We start from the raw sequence: 15531 nt of genomic DNA, 5'->3' as shown, positions 1-15531 counted from the left end.
ATGATGAAACCAGAATAAAATGTGTCCTGTCATTTATTATATCGCTGCTGATTTGGCTGCACTCATTAGTTTCCACCTGTTTCGAGTTGAATACATTTCTGCTCATCTCATTGTGAGTAACTGGAATGCAATCATTAGACGGAGTAGTGTCAACATCCGATAATTTATTGTTTGTTGCAGTTTTCATATTTGTATAGATTAATTATTGCGTGTTGGGTGCCTGAAGTAAAAGCACCGTACAGCGGATTAAATTGATGACTACTCTGTGTACATAACCCTGTTTCAGTAACTTTTAATACAGTGATTACTGATGTGCTGCTCAGTATATTTCTGATTTACAGATGTCCCTACACGGCAAACACAACCCTATGAATATAAGTAGTTATTTCATTATGGTAAATAAATGAGGGTGATGTATTAAAATGAAGATACCATGTGTATTAGTGTTTGCTTTGGTGCCTGGAGGAATCACATAATGGTCATACCCAAATTACATTTGGAAACACTGACTTGGCTCAGATTGCTTTTGGTATTAGATTTCTATCTTTAAAGTTCGTTTGTGGTCATGTCCTCTTGCAGTAATCCGCTATTACAAACACTTGAGCTGCAAGTTTATTTTTGACTGTCATGTTCCCCTTTTCTGTTTTTTAGTACAAATGTATAAATGAAAGCTCTAAGAGTAGAACTCCTTATAGATGCCATTCATTTGTCTGGTCTTATGAAGCTTGTATTGTAGTACCTATTCTTCAAATGGATAGTAAAACGAATATATCTGCTACATATACACATTTCACGAATGAAGCTGGAATAAAATATGACTTATTGATTTATTGAACAAGGTAAAGCCTTTTGATGAAATAAAGATACCTCTTTCCCTTCACACCAGATTAAGAATGGATTGTTATACATGTTAATAAATGAAAGAAATTAATCAAATGAGAAAATATAATAAGCTCACGTGGTGTTGAACTGTGTACAGGACACATTATCTTTTAGAAACTCACACAATTAATGGCAGAAGTCTTACTCTGGTGTTTGCCTTTCTGAGAACCTGTCTTCAACTTCCTGCTTGCAAAGCAAGTCATTATGAATTAAAATGATTTGCATTTCTTTACAGTTGTGTTCTTTATTTGCAGTAAAAACTATAGTGGAAGTAAATGGAATTACATGATGTTTGTAAATTCAGTTTTAGATGTGATTTTCAATTTGTTAAAACAAACGGAAGTCAACAGGAAGTGGCTCTTTGCCTTTCAGAAATTAAGCTACTGGCAATTTAATTAAAAAGAAAATATAAAAATGATGCTCTCAGATCCTGAACCTTACTTTTTTTATTAACAGATTAATGTCAGTGGATGGATAACAGTCCATTCATAAATCTATATACTTTCTAAATATACAGTAGATTCATTTCTTCTACTTTGCAAATAACATGCGCTTACCAGCCATGGATGAACACAAATGTTATACATGAAAATACCCAGCATAATATGCATTTGAAGGCCACCAGAGTGAGTGATGCCTTACATCAAGTAGGAATACATATCCATTTAGTGATTTCCTTTTTAATAACACGTGGTAAAGCTTGACAAGATTCCTTTAAGTTGGTCAACTGTTTCATTATATAACTGAATAAGCAAATGTTACTCAAACGACCATGGTAATAACGATAAATCGGTTACACTGTTGGTGTAGTGACCGTTGTGTAAACCCTGAATGGCACACGTACTGTAGTTGATGATGGTTTATCTTGTGTCACCCCTGCAGAGGATCTCTCAGACGGCGAGGATGTCCTCCCAAAGGAAATCGCTAAGTGGAACTCCAATGACCTCATGGACAAGATTGAAGCTGCAGACAGAGAGGAAACTCCTGGTATGATGAAGACCATGAGCATTTCATCATGGAAGGGCACTCTGCCTCAGTACTTGATGTTAACAATGTGTGTGTTTGCAGGTGAGATGTTCAAGGAAATGACAGTGGATTATGAAAGAGCAACCAGTCAGGACAGGCTAGATGAGGTACGTGTGCACCCTAACCAGCAGAATAATCTCTAAAATACATTTTCCTGAAGAACCATTCACAGAAAATGCCCTTCAGGACCCAAAAGCATCTGATTTCATTATAATAAACATCAGTGGTGGAAAGTGACAAAGTACATTAACTCAATTTCTTTTTTTTACATTTTCTGATCTCATTTATTTGATAACTGAAGATTTAGATATTTATATTATATATTTAGAAAATATAATCAACAAATAATTTGTCATGTATTATTATAGAACCACTTTATTGATTCCTTGGTGAACTTTACAAGCTACCTGACAGTATATATATATATATATATATATATATATATATATATATATATATATATGTATATATATATGTACTACAAATAAACTCCTTCTTTACCAGCTGCAACATTAAACTGAACACATTATTGCTTAAATAATTATAATATGATATATATTGTTCTGAAATAGGCCATTGTGCAGAAGGAGTACTTTTGCTTTTGGTACTTTTAAGTATATTTGTATGCTAATACTTTTGTACTTAAACTTAAGAGGATGCAGGATTTGATTTGAATACAGGATTTTTACATGTAACAGAGTATTTCTACACTGGTATTAATATTTTTACTTCTGAAAAAGATCTAAGTACTTGGCCCACCTCTGATAATCAGTCATTTGCATCAGGTTTTTGCAGTTTTGGGGGATAAGAGAAGGGCTTTGTCCCTGAGCCTCTCTGTCCTCTTGTGTTCAGATGCGTGGCTCTGTTAGCGGCCAAGCCGATAGCTCTCCCATTCCCACCATCACGGTAACAAGGCACCAGTCAGTAAGTAAACATTTTGGCCCTAGTGCATTGTGGGCTACAGTAGCTCCACAGTGACCCCAATCTACCCTGAACAAACCCAGTACTTACTGTCCCTGCCCTTTTTTCCCTCCGTTGCCAAAACCCAAATCTGTGTATACTCCTCAACCTCACCACCCTCTGTTCAACTTCTGTGTACTTGCAGCTGTGGCGTTGAGTGTACATAAAGTGCTTCTTTGAAAAGTTTTGTATTACACTTAAAAGACAAAACTGCACATTATGTTGTTCTGTTTAATGTGACATGAATCGTCCTCAGGAGGCATTGTTGTTGTTTGCTGTTAGTTGAACAGTTGTCCAGGTGGAGTGTAGGTTGGCTCTGTTCTGTTCCCCTTCATGGTTCTCCGCCCCTCTCTCATTGTGATAAGAAGTTTGGTTAGCACGTTCTATGACGCCCATGTCTTTAATGCATAATAAACATACTTACGATGTGTTAATATGTTCTTATAGCACTGTATAATGATAGTTTTAAGCACTCATAAATATTCATAACGCTTTATAAAGCATAAAGTATCATAATACTTCATAATGCTGGTCACTCACTGACATTGTAGATGAGATGAGATTTATTTTACTTAAAGCAAACAATGACCACTTATAGTGACTTATAATCACTTTATAATGCATTGTATCTGCCTACATAACTCTCAGCACTCAGAGTAACTCAAATCACATTAAAATGCAAAAGATTACAAAAAGAGTATAATGTCTTACAACTATGCTATGATCCTTGCAAAAGTAAAAGGTCAGTGAGTGACAGTTATGAAGTATTATAAACCTTATCAGTCAATATAAAATGCTTAATGTGTCATGCTTTTAGTTATATAATATTATTAATATTTATGAGTGCTTAAAACTGTAATTATATACAGTGCTATAAGCAGATTATAACGCATTATCGGTATGTTTATTATGCATTAAAGACATGGGGTCATAGAAAGTGTTACTAAAGTGTGTACAAACATTTTGTTGTGTGGTCCATGTGACTCACAAATCACAATTTGATGCACAATAGCGAAGGTATTATTGTTTATCTGTGATGTTCCCCTCTCGGTAAGCATGCTGCTTTGGTTATGCTGATAAAAAAAAGACGTTTTCATAAGTAATTGTATTTCCTCCTTTTCCTCCTCTTCCCCATCCATCACCCTTTGTTTCAATGTTCTGCTCTCAGGAGAACTCGTCGCAGCAGTGTCTGCAGCCTTCCAAGATCCATGTGCTGATCTTGGTTCTGCACGGAGGAAACATCCTGGATACAGGCGGGGGGGACCAGAACAGCAAGCAGGCCGACGTCAACACGATTAGTACAGCTTTCGAAACAGTCATGCGTGTTCACTACCCCGCTGCGCTGGGGCGCCTCGCCATCCGCTTGGTACCCTGCCCTGCCATCTGTGCCGAGGCTTTCTCCCTGGTGTCCAAGTAAGAGGATGCACTTGCACGTTCTTCTGCATGCCGTAAGCATCGTGGATAGCGATTGTCTGTTTCTGTTTATTGAGTGTGATTGCTGTTTGCTTTTGATGGAAGATATCCAGGTGCAGCTCAAAACCATCGCCCCCCCCCTCCTCCTGTGTTTAATTTTGTCACACTCTTCTGTCGACTGTCTCGATCTTAAAAATGTGTTCATAATTTAATTTAGTTTATCTGCGACTTTTGCTGCAGCCTGAGCCCATACAGCTACGATGAGGGCTGTCTGTCCAGCAGCCAGGATCACATCCCCCTGGCAGCTCTCCCCCTCCTGGCCACCTCTGCACCACAGTACCAGGAGGCCATGGCCACCGTCATCGTCAGAGCCAACCAGGTGTACACAGACTTCATAAAGTCTCTGGATGGGGCAGCGTTCTCCGGCCAGGTCAGTTACTGAAGTTATTACTGTGATATTTATTCATTGATTAATATTCAAAATATACAGAAACATCTGAAGGATAACATGTTAAAGTGAAAACATTTATTTCCAACATGGTTTCCAGATGTTAGAAGACAAAGAAAACACAAAGAAGCCTTTCAACAAAAAACATAAACAAAGTCAATCATGAAATTCAAAAACACATTAAGAAAAAAACTAAATAAGGACAAAAATCAAGGACAGCTAAAATAAAAATGTAAATGCAAATGTTATTAGAAATCTACCCTGTCCCATAGAAAAGTCCTAACCTGACTTCTATAAGCCCCTCTTTCATTGATAATATGCTGTTTTATAATGATTTGTGTGTTTTTGTTCTGATATATGTACATCTTTACATTTTCACAGCTGAGCCTGCTCTTTAATGTTGTATGGATTGTTACCGTTTATATCTAAATATTAAAACACCTTGTTAATTGATTCTCCACTTCATAGTATACACACATATTACAATAATGCCAACATAAGATTTTCCTTATGTTAACATCCTATTATTTTTTATGAACATATTCACTTTTGTTTGTGTTATAGAACTGTGTTGGAGCATGTGTATAGATATTTTAGGCAAGCCTAAACCCTAAGGATACATGTCAATATAATTGTTGTCTGACCATTGACCTCTCTAGGTTTGCCTCATTGGGGACTGTGTGGGAGGAATCTTGGGATTTGATGCACTGTGCAGTAGCAATCAGACAGTTAATGAAAGCCAGAACAGCAGTCGCAGGGGCAGCGTCGTCAGTGTTCAGGTAAGAGACAAAACATTCAGAGGCGTGAATACATACTGTATGTCAAAAATATGTTTTACTCATTACTACTTAATTCTTTTTACGACTGACATTTTTCTGACAACTAAATATAATTATACAGAAATTCAATGAGACACTCCCTCTGAAAATATGCCCTACATTTTGATTGATTTGTTTATATGAGTGTCGTGCACCAATGGTGCCCAGACCATATGGGCTTACTAGACGACAACAACAACAACAACAACCAGGATGGCCACATGATCAGTCATAACATACAATTACACAAATTCGAAGAGAGAAAGAAAAATAGAAAATTTACATAACAAAAAGGTCTTATTATGATGGATGCAGTATAAACACTGTTCAATGTAAACCTTATTTCTCTATGATGTAAGATAAATCGACTCTCTCTGAAGTGTTTTAAGTTTTCATAAGAAATGTCCCTGAATCCCCCCCGCAGGACCAGGACCTCCTCTCTCCTGGCATCATTGTCAACAGCGGGCACGGCTCTGCCTCTCCGACCCTGGAGGGCAGCCGCCACCTCAGTCGGAGCAACATCGACATCCCTCGTGCCGGTGCAGGTGACGACACCAAGCGACAACTGCCACGCAAGAGAAGTGACTCCTCCACCTACGAACTGGACACAATCAAACAACATCAGGCCTTCCTGACCAGGTGTGTTGAGTCTGGAATGACACAAATCCTTACCTTAGTAGTAGGCATGGGACGATATGAAAAGTAAACATCGTTTGAAGTGCAAATCAAACAATCTTAAATAAGATAATCATAAATCATAAGGTCTTCCTGCATAAATAAAGGATACAAAAGATTAAATAAATAGGTAAATTGAGTGAGTATGTTCTTTCTTACACGATAATTCCTGTATTTTTTAAATCAGGGTTCTCAGATCAGATATTTCACCGTGATTATCCCAATAATGGAAATTCACCGTGATCGACTTATTGTGATTGTTTTTTATTGTGATCCTCGATAAAATCCTTTATCGTCCCATCCCTCGTCTGATTTATTTTTAGTTCTACAAGACAAAATGACTTTGTGCTGTCCTTCCAGCTTACACTCCAGTGTTTTGCGGAGCGACGCAGTCTCGCGCAGGTCGAGCAGCAGCACTATGCTGGATGGAAGCTCCCTGGGGAAGTTTGACTTTGAGGTGTCCGACTTTTTCCTGTTTGGCTCCCCACTGGGCTTGGTACTCGCCCTGAGAAAGACTGTCGTTCCTATGCTGGATGGTAAGCTAATTTGGACAGAGGTTATAATGTACTGCAAAATTGTTTATGTTGCATATAACACATTAGGCAACATGAAATATAACTTTTCTGTCTACAGAAGTGCAAAAGGAGAATTAGCATAGTGAGCTGTAGAAGACACAACCTACAAGTGTTAATCGTACATCTGGTTGTCATTACCCATATTTAAAAGCTAGTAATCCTCATAGTATGCTCTGAAGAGAAGATATCCAAAGACAGTCTAAGGGATGGGTCCATATATTATTTCCTTCTCCTCTCTCATGTCTTTGGCTCGATTTCTCCCCCTAGTGGCCCAGCTGCGGCCTGCCTGTCAGCAGGTTTACAACCTGTTCCACCCAGCTGATCCTTCAGCCTCCCGCCTGGAGCCTCTACTGGAGAGGAAGTTTCACCTCCTGCCTCCCTTCAACGTGCCACGTTACCAACGCTTTCCCCTGGGAGATGGAAACTCTGCACTACTGGGTGAGCCCTCTCATGATGTATAAAAGCCTCAATAATATCAATTTAGTAAATATACAGTTATTTAGTTCTTACTTTTTCACATGCACAGACACAAATGCAGATTTTACTGTAATTGAATGGCTGTGTAATTTCTCCTTTTAACTTCCGATCACATCCGCTGACACTTCAGATATGATTGTAACGCAATGTCCCGTTTCCCAGGGATGCTTGCCGTAAACAACACATGCCCTAAAGACATTGTAGCAGCTCACCCTGAGTTCATTCACACACACAGTAAACATTGTCTCAAAGAAAAATGAAGCATTTTTCTACTGTTTGTGCTTCAACATGTTTTTGCGTAGCAGTTTATCATCTAAATGTGGTCACAGTCCATATCCTGTCTATTATTCACCGAGAAAAAGTTAGCAGAAATGTGTAAGGTAAATAATGAACAGAGGATTTTCTTTCCATAGAACCATAGCTTATTAAAGAGCAGCAATAGGGTTAATAAGTGGCACAAGCTTTCTTCCATCCTAACCTTAACCGTTCAAGGTCAATGTTAACCGTAACCATCTCACAAGAGTCTCGCAAATCAAGGTTTACCATCAGAACCCTGAATATCCTTTTTTATGCCTTTAATGATAGTGAAGTATAGATTAGGAAAGGGGAGAGAGAAGGGGGACGACATAACATACACCATGTAAAAGCTTCAGCCTTTTTACATGGGTCACCTGAGCTACCGGGTGAGCTACCGGGGCGCCCAGGTCTGCCTTTTATAACTTATTAGTTATATTTTTTCAGTAAATATCAACAGCCTTTGGTACAGATACAGTTTCAAATACAAATTCAAGATAATTTCTCAGTTAAGCATGTGCAAAAGGTTTTATGACTGGCAGATTCCAGATCATTTACAATGTTAGAGTAGTATATGCTGACTAGCAGTTTCAACAGAAATGGGCACGACTAAGGGCTTAAATCTGCTTTCTTGTCTCATGTTCAGTTGTTCTTGCTTCATATGTTTTTGTGTCTTCCTTGTCTTCTTTCCCTCTTTCTCTCTCGGCCTTCTGTGCCCCATATCTGTACGTCGCCCTCTACCTCAAACCCCCAACCCCCCCTGACCTCTGTCCCTTCTGCCCCTCCACCTCCCTCTGTAGTGGAGACAGTCCAGAGCAACGCTCAGCTGCTACTTGACAGCGGGCCTCCCTTGTCCATTCGCTGTCAGGAGACCATCAGTGAGACCTGCATCCCTGTGCCTGTGCTAAACTGGCAGGAGGGCTTCCTCAGAGCCACACCCGCCACTATGGAGTGTGTGTAGCCTCTCCCATTCACCTGCATCTGTCCTCACCCCCATTCACTGCGTCTCTTTTGTGTGTTTGTTCCAACCTTCTTGCTGTCACGTCGAAAATGCTCTATGCCTATGATTTATACCTATCATGTCCTTTCTGAGTATTCCCATCGCTGTTGTTTCAAGAGATGCAGTCATGTTTCTGATAAATCAGATCATTATATATACTGCATATACCTTTCCCTGTACAGTGGAAACCCCTTGTAGTGATCACGTCTGACTGGATCGAATTGATCATTGATCATTTCCTAGTTGAATTGCTAGTGAGAAATAGAAATACTACAAAATTGTTACAAAGTCATGGAAATACTTTGGAAAATCTGATAAGCATCTCAAGTGGTGTTGCATTTAGTTTTTCCTATCACATATTCATGTCACGTTCAACCTTTAGAGAACGTAAGCATTTGTGTTTGTGCTGTGGTTTTTCAAGGCGGTTTTCAGTGTGTCTGCAGCACTTTCCATAAAATCAGATCATTGACGTCGACAGAGGGTATTCACACTATCATCCACATTTCTGAACCGTTTAATTTTAAGATTGTGCTGCTTGAAATGTTGTGTTTGCACAGTGTACTGTACATTGAGCTCTATCTATTCATCCTGAATATACTGTTCCCTATGTTTCTTCTTGTGATAAAGGTCAGAGGTCATCTGTAAATCTATCTATAAAATCTTCAGCACTATTTCATCATATCTACAAAGACAACATTTTTTTAACATGATATACTTTGCTATTAGATAAACAATCATCTTCACAAGAGACACTCACACATGGGTGTGGCTGTAGCACATGTGGACATTTGTGATTTTAAGTGTTTTACGTACTCATGTGCTCGTTTTTCCTCTGGTCGGTTTCAGAAATCTGACCTTGGCTTCCATGCAACCGCCTTTTGGTTTCACATGTCCTCTGAAACCATGGTGCCTGCCTGCCGTCACATTTCTCTGCTGCCACCCTAATCCACATCTCCCTCCCCCTCCCCCTCATCACTGTGAGTTCCCCTTACCTGTGTCTCTGTCTAATGGGATCTCCTTGTTTCGGCTCAATAGCGGATGTTGTTCAGTCTCATGGTGGTGTCTTCATGGACAGTTCGTACCCCTCATCCCCCGTAACGGGCCCCCTCTCCCGGGGCCAGCGGCGGGCCAGTGAGGTCAGCATTGCCAGCCAGGTCTCAGGAATGGCAGACAGTTACACTGCCACCAACATAGCCAACAGTAAGTGTTCTCAATACCAACAAGCCTCTCTCTCTCTCTTCCTTCCACTCACACAAACACTGTTCTCACTACTCTCACTCTTTCTCTTTTTTTCAGTCTAAATCTTCTCTATTATCTATCTGGCTCCTTTCTTTCTCTGACTCTCCTCCCTCATCTTCTCTCTCTCTCAACTCCACCACTCTGACTCTACACACACCCTGCACTCCAGCTGGAGCAGTCTAGTCAGCCAGGTAGCTCCTTTTTCTATTCCAGCTTAGCCAGACTTCACACCTGCATTGTAACCAGACTGTCAAGCAGAGAGTTTTCTCCATCTTGTTGAAATTCAAAGTCCCAAATATGAGCAGAGTCCCCTGAAGAAGAGCAAGTTTAGCGCCACTTTTCACTGTCTGTCTTACTCTTATCCACTGTCTAAATGTAAATGCAATGAACGAGTGCTGCATTTATCTAATGTTGCAATGCATGTGGACACCTGCCTCCCTCAGCCATTCCTGCATTGTCCACTCCCTAGTGCAGTGTTTGCGGAGATGACCAGTATTCTGTTGTGTTCTATGTGAGATTGTCCTCCAAAGTCCCCCGTCCCCCCCGTCCCTCACTATTTCACTTTTGTTACCAGAGCATTTATTTGTACCTCACATTCTTCTTCTGCACACTGCTGTTTCAGCACCTACAGTCCAACCCTGGAGATGCACATGAACTCATTCTAACAGCTTTGTATTCATGCGATACAGGAGCATCAGAAGACTTTCAACAGCATCACGCCGCCCTGCTGCCTTCACTGTTACTGTACTAACAATTATTTTACAGCTTTGACATTCACAGTTCTGTTAAAGGCAGCTTTCTGACACCGGACGTGTCCCAACACCTTGCTTCAAACTGTCACAGGCTGTCACATACCAACATGCGTCTTTTTCACATTTCTTCCTGTTTTTGGGATCACATTACTGCAGCAGTTCTCACAGATATCTTTAGTAAACAATATTGACAGAATAATCCATCTCTTCAGATTTTTAAAATGTTATTATAGGACAGAAAACTACAACTTGGGGTGTTTTCGATTTTGATTAAAAAAAATATATATATATAAACATAAGAAGGGCAATTTAGGGAAATTTACGTTTTCCACTTCTCCCAAATTTCCTCAAATTTAAATTCCTGAAGCCCCATGGAGAAGTTGATTCTTAACATTACAAATTATTATTTCATAACAGTCATGTATAGATGTTTTGTCTGGCTTAAGCCATTTCTCTGTAATTGCTTTTCTAGCAGCTTCACTCAGTATTCCAAATACATATTTTAATATTTGTAGATGTTGAATGTAGAAGCCCAAAACATAGTTTGTCCCAATTAAAAGTAATTTTTGTCAAAAATATAGTTACTACTTTTGTGTATATCTTTTGCCAAAGAGTATTTACTTCAATTGTTCATGTGATTTTTTTCTCTCTTTGTTTTCTTCTCGTAGCAAAATCATTCCAAATTAACCAATCCAAAAAGTTCAGCCTTTTGTCCCAACTCGCCCTTTCTTCACAAAACAAATTCTTCCTGAAAAGTCCTCCTAAGTCCCGTAAGAAAGCAGAGTCTGGCCAGGCCGAAGGATCTCCTGATGCAGATCCAGAGCTGTACGGGGAGATGGACAGTAGTGAAGGTCTAAGTCCCCTAGGCCAGTACGAGAACTGTTTCTCAGCCGGGCTGGACCGTGCTATATCTGATCTGGTCTCACTGGACTCCCAGGCTGAAGTGGACCAAGGTATTTTTTTAAACAAAGGGGACTTCTGAAATCAACCCTAAGCTACAGTTCTTTTCTGTGCGCTGTTCTATTCTGTGTCAAAATCAAAAACCTTGACGCTGCTCTTCCAGAAAGCCTGTTTTTCCTCCCCATTACTTGTATTCCTTTCAAATTCAATTCATAAAGATTTAAGGGAAATACTTTTATTGATGAGGAATAATGTACAAATGAATCCAGAGCTTTAACTAATCCATAATCATTTTTCATGTCCATACTAACAAGAATAATCTTCAGCTGCTCATATAATCATGTGTCAGTTCTAACTAACTTTTTCTTCCTTTTGCACTTGATTTTCCTGTTAATAACAATTATAAACTACCAATTTCCTTCTTTTAGCGGAAGAACTGCTGGGATTGGTGATGATTGAGTTTTAAGATTGAAATCGTCTTTTTGCTTTAGCTTCAGGGGTGTTGAACCTCTGGGTGGCATTGCAAACCTCATGCTGACTCCTACAGTTTCACCTTACATTTCTGCACCCTATTCATTCCATTCCCGTCGCAGTTGCAGCACGTTGGTGGGGCACAAAGCGGCTGGACTTTGCCCTGTACTGCCCCGATGCCCTGACCGCTTTCCCCACAGTGGCTTTACCGCACCTCTTCCATGCATCATACTGGGAGTCCACTGATGTTGTGTCTTTTCTCCTGAGACAGGTGAGTCATCATTAGCATATCGGCCACTCTTTATGGCCTGTTAATAAGTGACCAGCAGGCTGTAAGTCCTCTTGAGAGATGCTGAGGATCAGTCCTTGAAATGTCTCCCGTAGGTCATGAGGCATGAACACTCTAGCATCCTGGAGCTGGATGGGAAAGAAGTGACTGAATTCACCCCCTCCAAACCTCGAGAGAAGTGGCTCCGCAAGAGGACTCATGTGAAGATCAGGGTAAGCATCACATCTACAAAAGTCAGTGTCAGGGGACACAAAATGCCTCACAGGGTGCCTTCCTTTTTTATCACCTATTTCTCATCCCTCAAATCTTATAAAATAAATTAAATAATACGTTAAATCTGGAATGTGGAACATTTGTCTCCTCTCTCTAACAGTGAGAGTAATAACCTTATGGGACAGAGCATAGCAACAGAGCAGCAGCTAGGGGTATGGCAGAAGCTCGGGTTTCTCCAGTGGATGCTCCAGATGAAAAAGGAGGATTAAAGAAAGGCATGGGAAGACTTGAAGGGGCGGGGAGATGCGATGAGCTCAAGGAAAGTCGCCACAGACTACAGTTACATTTCTCTTTTCCCTCCTTTGACAGAACGTGACTGCCAACCACCGTGTAAATGACGCAGTGTTCACAGAAGACACCCAGCAGGTCGTGACAGGTCGCTTTATGTACGGCCCTCTGGACATGGTCACCTTGGCCGGGGAGAAGGTGATCTCTCTTTGTCCACCACAACAGCACACATAGACTGATGTGTGCATGTGTAGTTTGTGCTCATGGTTTTGTAATCCTGTACAGGTTGACCTCCACATCATGACCCAGCCTCCGTCAGGAGAATGGGTGTACTTCAACACAGAAGTGACCAACAGTAGTGGCCGCGTGTCTTTTATCCTCCCAGAGGACAAACGTCTGGGCATCGGAGTCTACCCTATCAAAATGGTTATCAGGTGAGATTAGTTTGACCTTTTCAGTTGGCCGTTTTCACAGCAGACATTTTATTATTGCCTGTCCTGCATAATCAATGAAGCGTTGCCAGGTCTTATGGAACTTCTCAATGGTGCCTCGTAAAGTTAGTTTTCCAGTTTAAGGTGTTGCTTAACATCTTTTATCAACATAATCATATTAGATTATTATTATTAGACAATCTAGTTTCTAATATATCTGATTTGGTTAATATAATTATAATAATGAAACTGGAGAAGCACCAAACCCCCATATACCTTGTTTATATTTGATTTAGTCAATTATTATAAATCTCTTGAATGTATAACAAATAAGAACAAAATAAGTAAGTAAATGCATGACATTATGACGGCGGTAATGATTTGTCAAACAACGTTGTTGTGAAAATGTTTTACCCCATGTTTACTTGTCTTAAGAGTTTATTTTTCCCCCTGTCTGTCTGGGTTCAAAGGTGTTGTTGCTTGTGCTCACAGGCTGCTGTTGTCAGGTTGTGTAAATGTTTTGTGTCCCCAACTTGACATGAATATATGTTGAACTGTAGTTAGTAGAATAAAAGCTTTCAGACATCTTTCATTTTATGATTTAATTATTTACACCTGAAAATGGCCTTTAACCAAATCCTGACAGCATGTCTTAGTTTACTGAATTATTCAATCTTCCTGAGCATTTTATCAAGAAGCCTGGTCTATATTTGGTTTTCGCTCAGTTTGTTGTGTTTCAGTGTCCTCAAGGGGAATGAAGAAAAGCATTTTGTCACTTGGTTTTTCTCCATTCTCTCAATCACTGTTGTTCTTGTTATTCCTCAGGGGCGACCACACATTTGCAGACAGCTACCTGACAGTTATTCCACGTGGCACAGAGTTTGTGGTATTCAGCATTGACGGGTCATTTGCTGCCAGTGTGTCAATCATGGGAAGTGATCCCAAAGTGCGGGCAGGAGCCGTGGATGTTGTCAGGTACCTAGCTGGTCTTCATAGGGCTGTACCGAATATTTCAAAGCTTTGAAGCTTCATTCAGAAGGTTGATATTTGAATTCTAAATCCACATTCGAATGCTTATTTTTGTATATGTATTAATTTGGTTCAAACCCGGTATTTCTGCCCAGTTAATATAATTAGTGTTATACTATTTGTAGAATTAGATTTCAGTGGTGGCTGCATAGGATTGTTTCCAACTTGTGTGATCCAAACATTTCCAATAATTCCAAAGCCTTGTAAAGTCCAAAGTAAAAGATTATTGAGAAAATATCTAACCAAATATTCTGCTTCAATCCATATTTGTTGGCATTTAGCAAAAAAGAAACAGTTTGCTCTCCGCTTGTCACACACGAAGAGAGGCAGGCACCTGTATTCATTAATTAATTAGAAGCAATATAACAAAACTGACGAGTTATGGTCATTAAAGAAAATGTATTTAATAAATTTAAATAAGTAACTAACTCATTTAATCCGATGAATCAATTTAGTCACATTGAGGATTATGTGAGGGCAATGACGACATTGAAAAACCTCTGTAGAAGCTTTGGATGTAAGAAAAATGACACTCGGTGCAGCCCGAGACAAGAGCCTCTTTCAGACTGAAGCGCCTCAGTGTGTAGCGTTGTGATTTATGTCTTAATTCTGTGCTACCGTTTCTCCTCGTTGCAGGCACTGGCAGGATTTGGGCTATTTGATCATCTATGTGACAGGACGACCAGACATGCAGAAGCAGCGGGTAGTGGCTTGGTTATCTCAGCACAACTTCCCTCATGGCATTGTCTCCTTCTGTGACGGCCTGGTCCACGACCCGCTCAGACACAAGGCCAACTTCCTCAAGTCCCTGACAGAGGTCAGACTGGGAGGGTTAGGGGGGCTCTATGTGCAGTTTCAGAAGCACCGTAGTTTGTGCATGTGTAGTTTTGATCTTTGTGGAATGAATGAGGAATATACTTTTAGAGGTGAAAACAATAACAACAATGCTGACATGACAAAAACACAGTGCCAAACAGTGCTCATGTTCATTTGACTGATTCCAGGTTAACATGAAGATTTTCGCTGGCTACGGATCAACCAAAGACATCTCAGTCTACACCGCCATTGGCCTCCCAGCCTCCCAAATATACATCGTCGGTAGACCGTCCAAGAAAATGCAGCACCAGTGCCAGGTACCATTTGATTATTGTATGCATAACTTGGGACAAGGATCTTGCTTTTCAGATTAATATTCCATTTACTTAAAAAAAATAACATTTCAGGTCTATTACTGCCACTTTTACAACCAATTAAAAATGGTTTATTTTTGCTCAAGGTGTTAAAAGGAACATTTAAACAAATAAAAAGTTAATAAGTGGTAAGAAAAACAGACAAAAAATGTATTCCATTT

General features: G+C 39.9%; 1 protein-coding gene across 4 annotated transcripts in view; it reads left to right on the top strand.

The window, feature by feature from the left end:
- The window catches only part of LOC115013690 (membrane-associated phosphatidylinositol transfer protein 2-like), a 48623-nt gene that overhangs the window by 29429 nt on the left and 3663 nt on the right, over positions 1–15531 (top strand). The window contains exons 8-26 of one of the 4 annotated variants that reach the window (XM_029440145.1): positions 1765–1869; positions 1951–2015; positions 2761–2832; positions 4037–4281; positions 4522–4711; positions 5389–5508; positions 5972–6186; positions 6583–6758; positions 7065–7235; positions 8369–8521; positions 9604–9768; positions 11228–11512; positions 12053–12201; positions 12315–12431; positions 12802–12918; positions 13006–13154; positions 13977–14126; positions 14817–14997; positions 15185–15313. In XM_029440145.1, the coding sequence (XP_029296005.1) occupies positions 1765–1869; positions 1951–2015; positions 2761–2832; positions 4037–4281; positions 4522–4711; positions 5389–5508; positions 5972–6186; positions 6583–6758; positions 7065–7235; positions 8369–8521; positions 9604–9768; positions 11228–11512; positions 12053–12201; positions 12315–12431; positions 12802–12918; positions 13006–13154; positions 13977–14126; positions 14817–14997; positions 15185–15313 (2954 nt within the window). The remainder of the gene's footprint in view (positions 1–1764; positions 1870–1950; positions 2016–2760; positions 2833–4036; positions 4282–4521; positions 4712–5388; positions 5509–5971; positions 6187–6582; positions 6759–7064; positions 7236–8368; positions 8522–9603; positions 9769–11227; positions 11513–12052; positions 12202–12314; positions 12432–12801; positions 12919–13005; positions 13155–13976; positions 14127–14816; positions 14998–15184; positions 15314–15531) is intronic. The other 3 variants (XM_029440146.1, XM_029440147.1, XM_029440148.1) reach the window with 3 other exon arrangements.

The sequence above is a fragment of the Cottoperca gobio genome, chromosome 9 (assembly GCF_900634415.1).
Source record: "Cottoperca gobio chromosome 9, fCotGob3.1, whole genome shotgun sequence".
Lineage (NCBI taxonomy): Eukaryota > Metazoa > Chordata > Actinopteri > Perciformes > Bovichtidae > Cottoperca > Cottoperca gobio.
This window is presented reverse-complemented; position numbering and strand designations above follow the sequence as displayed.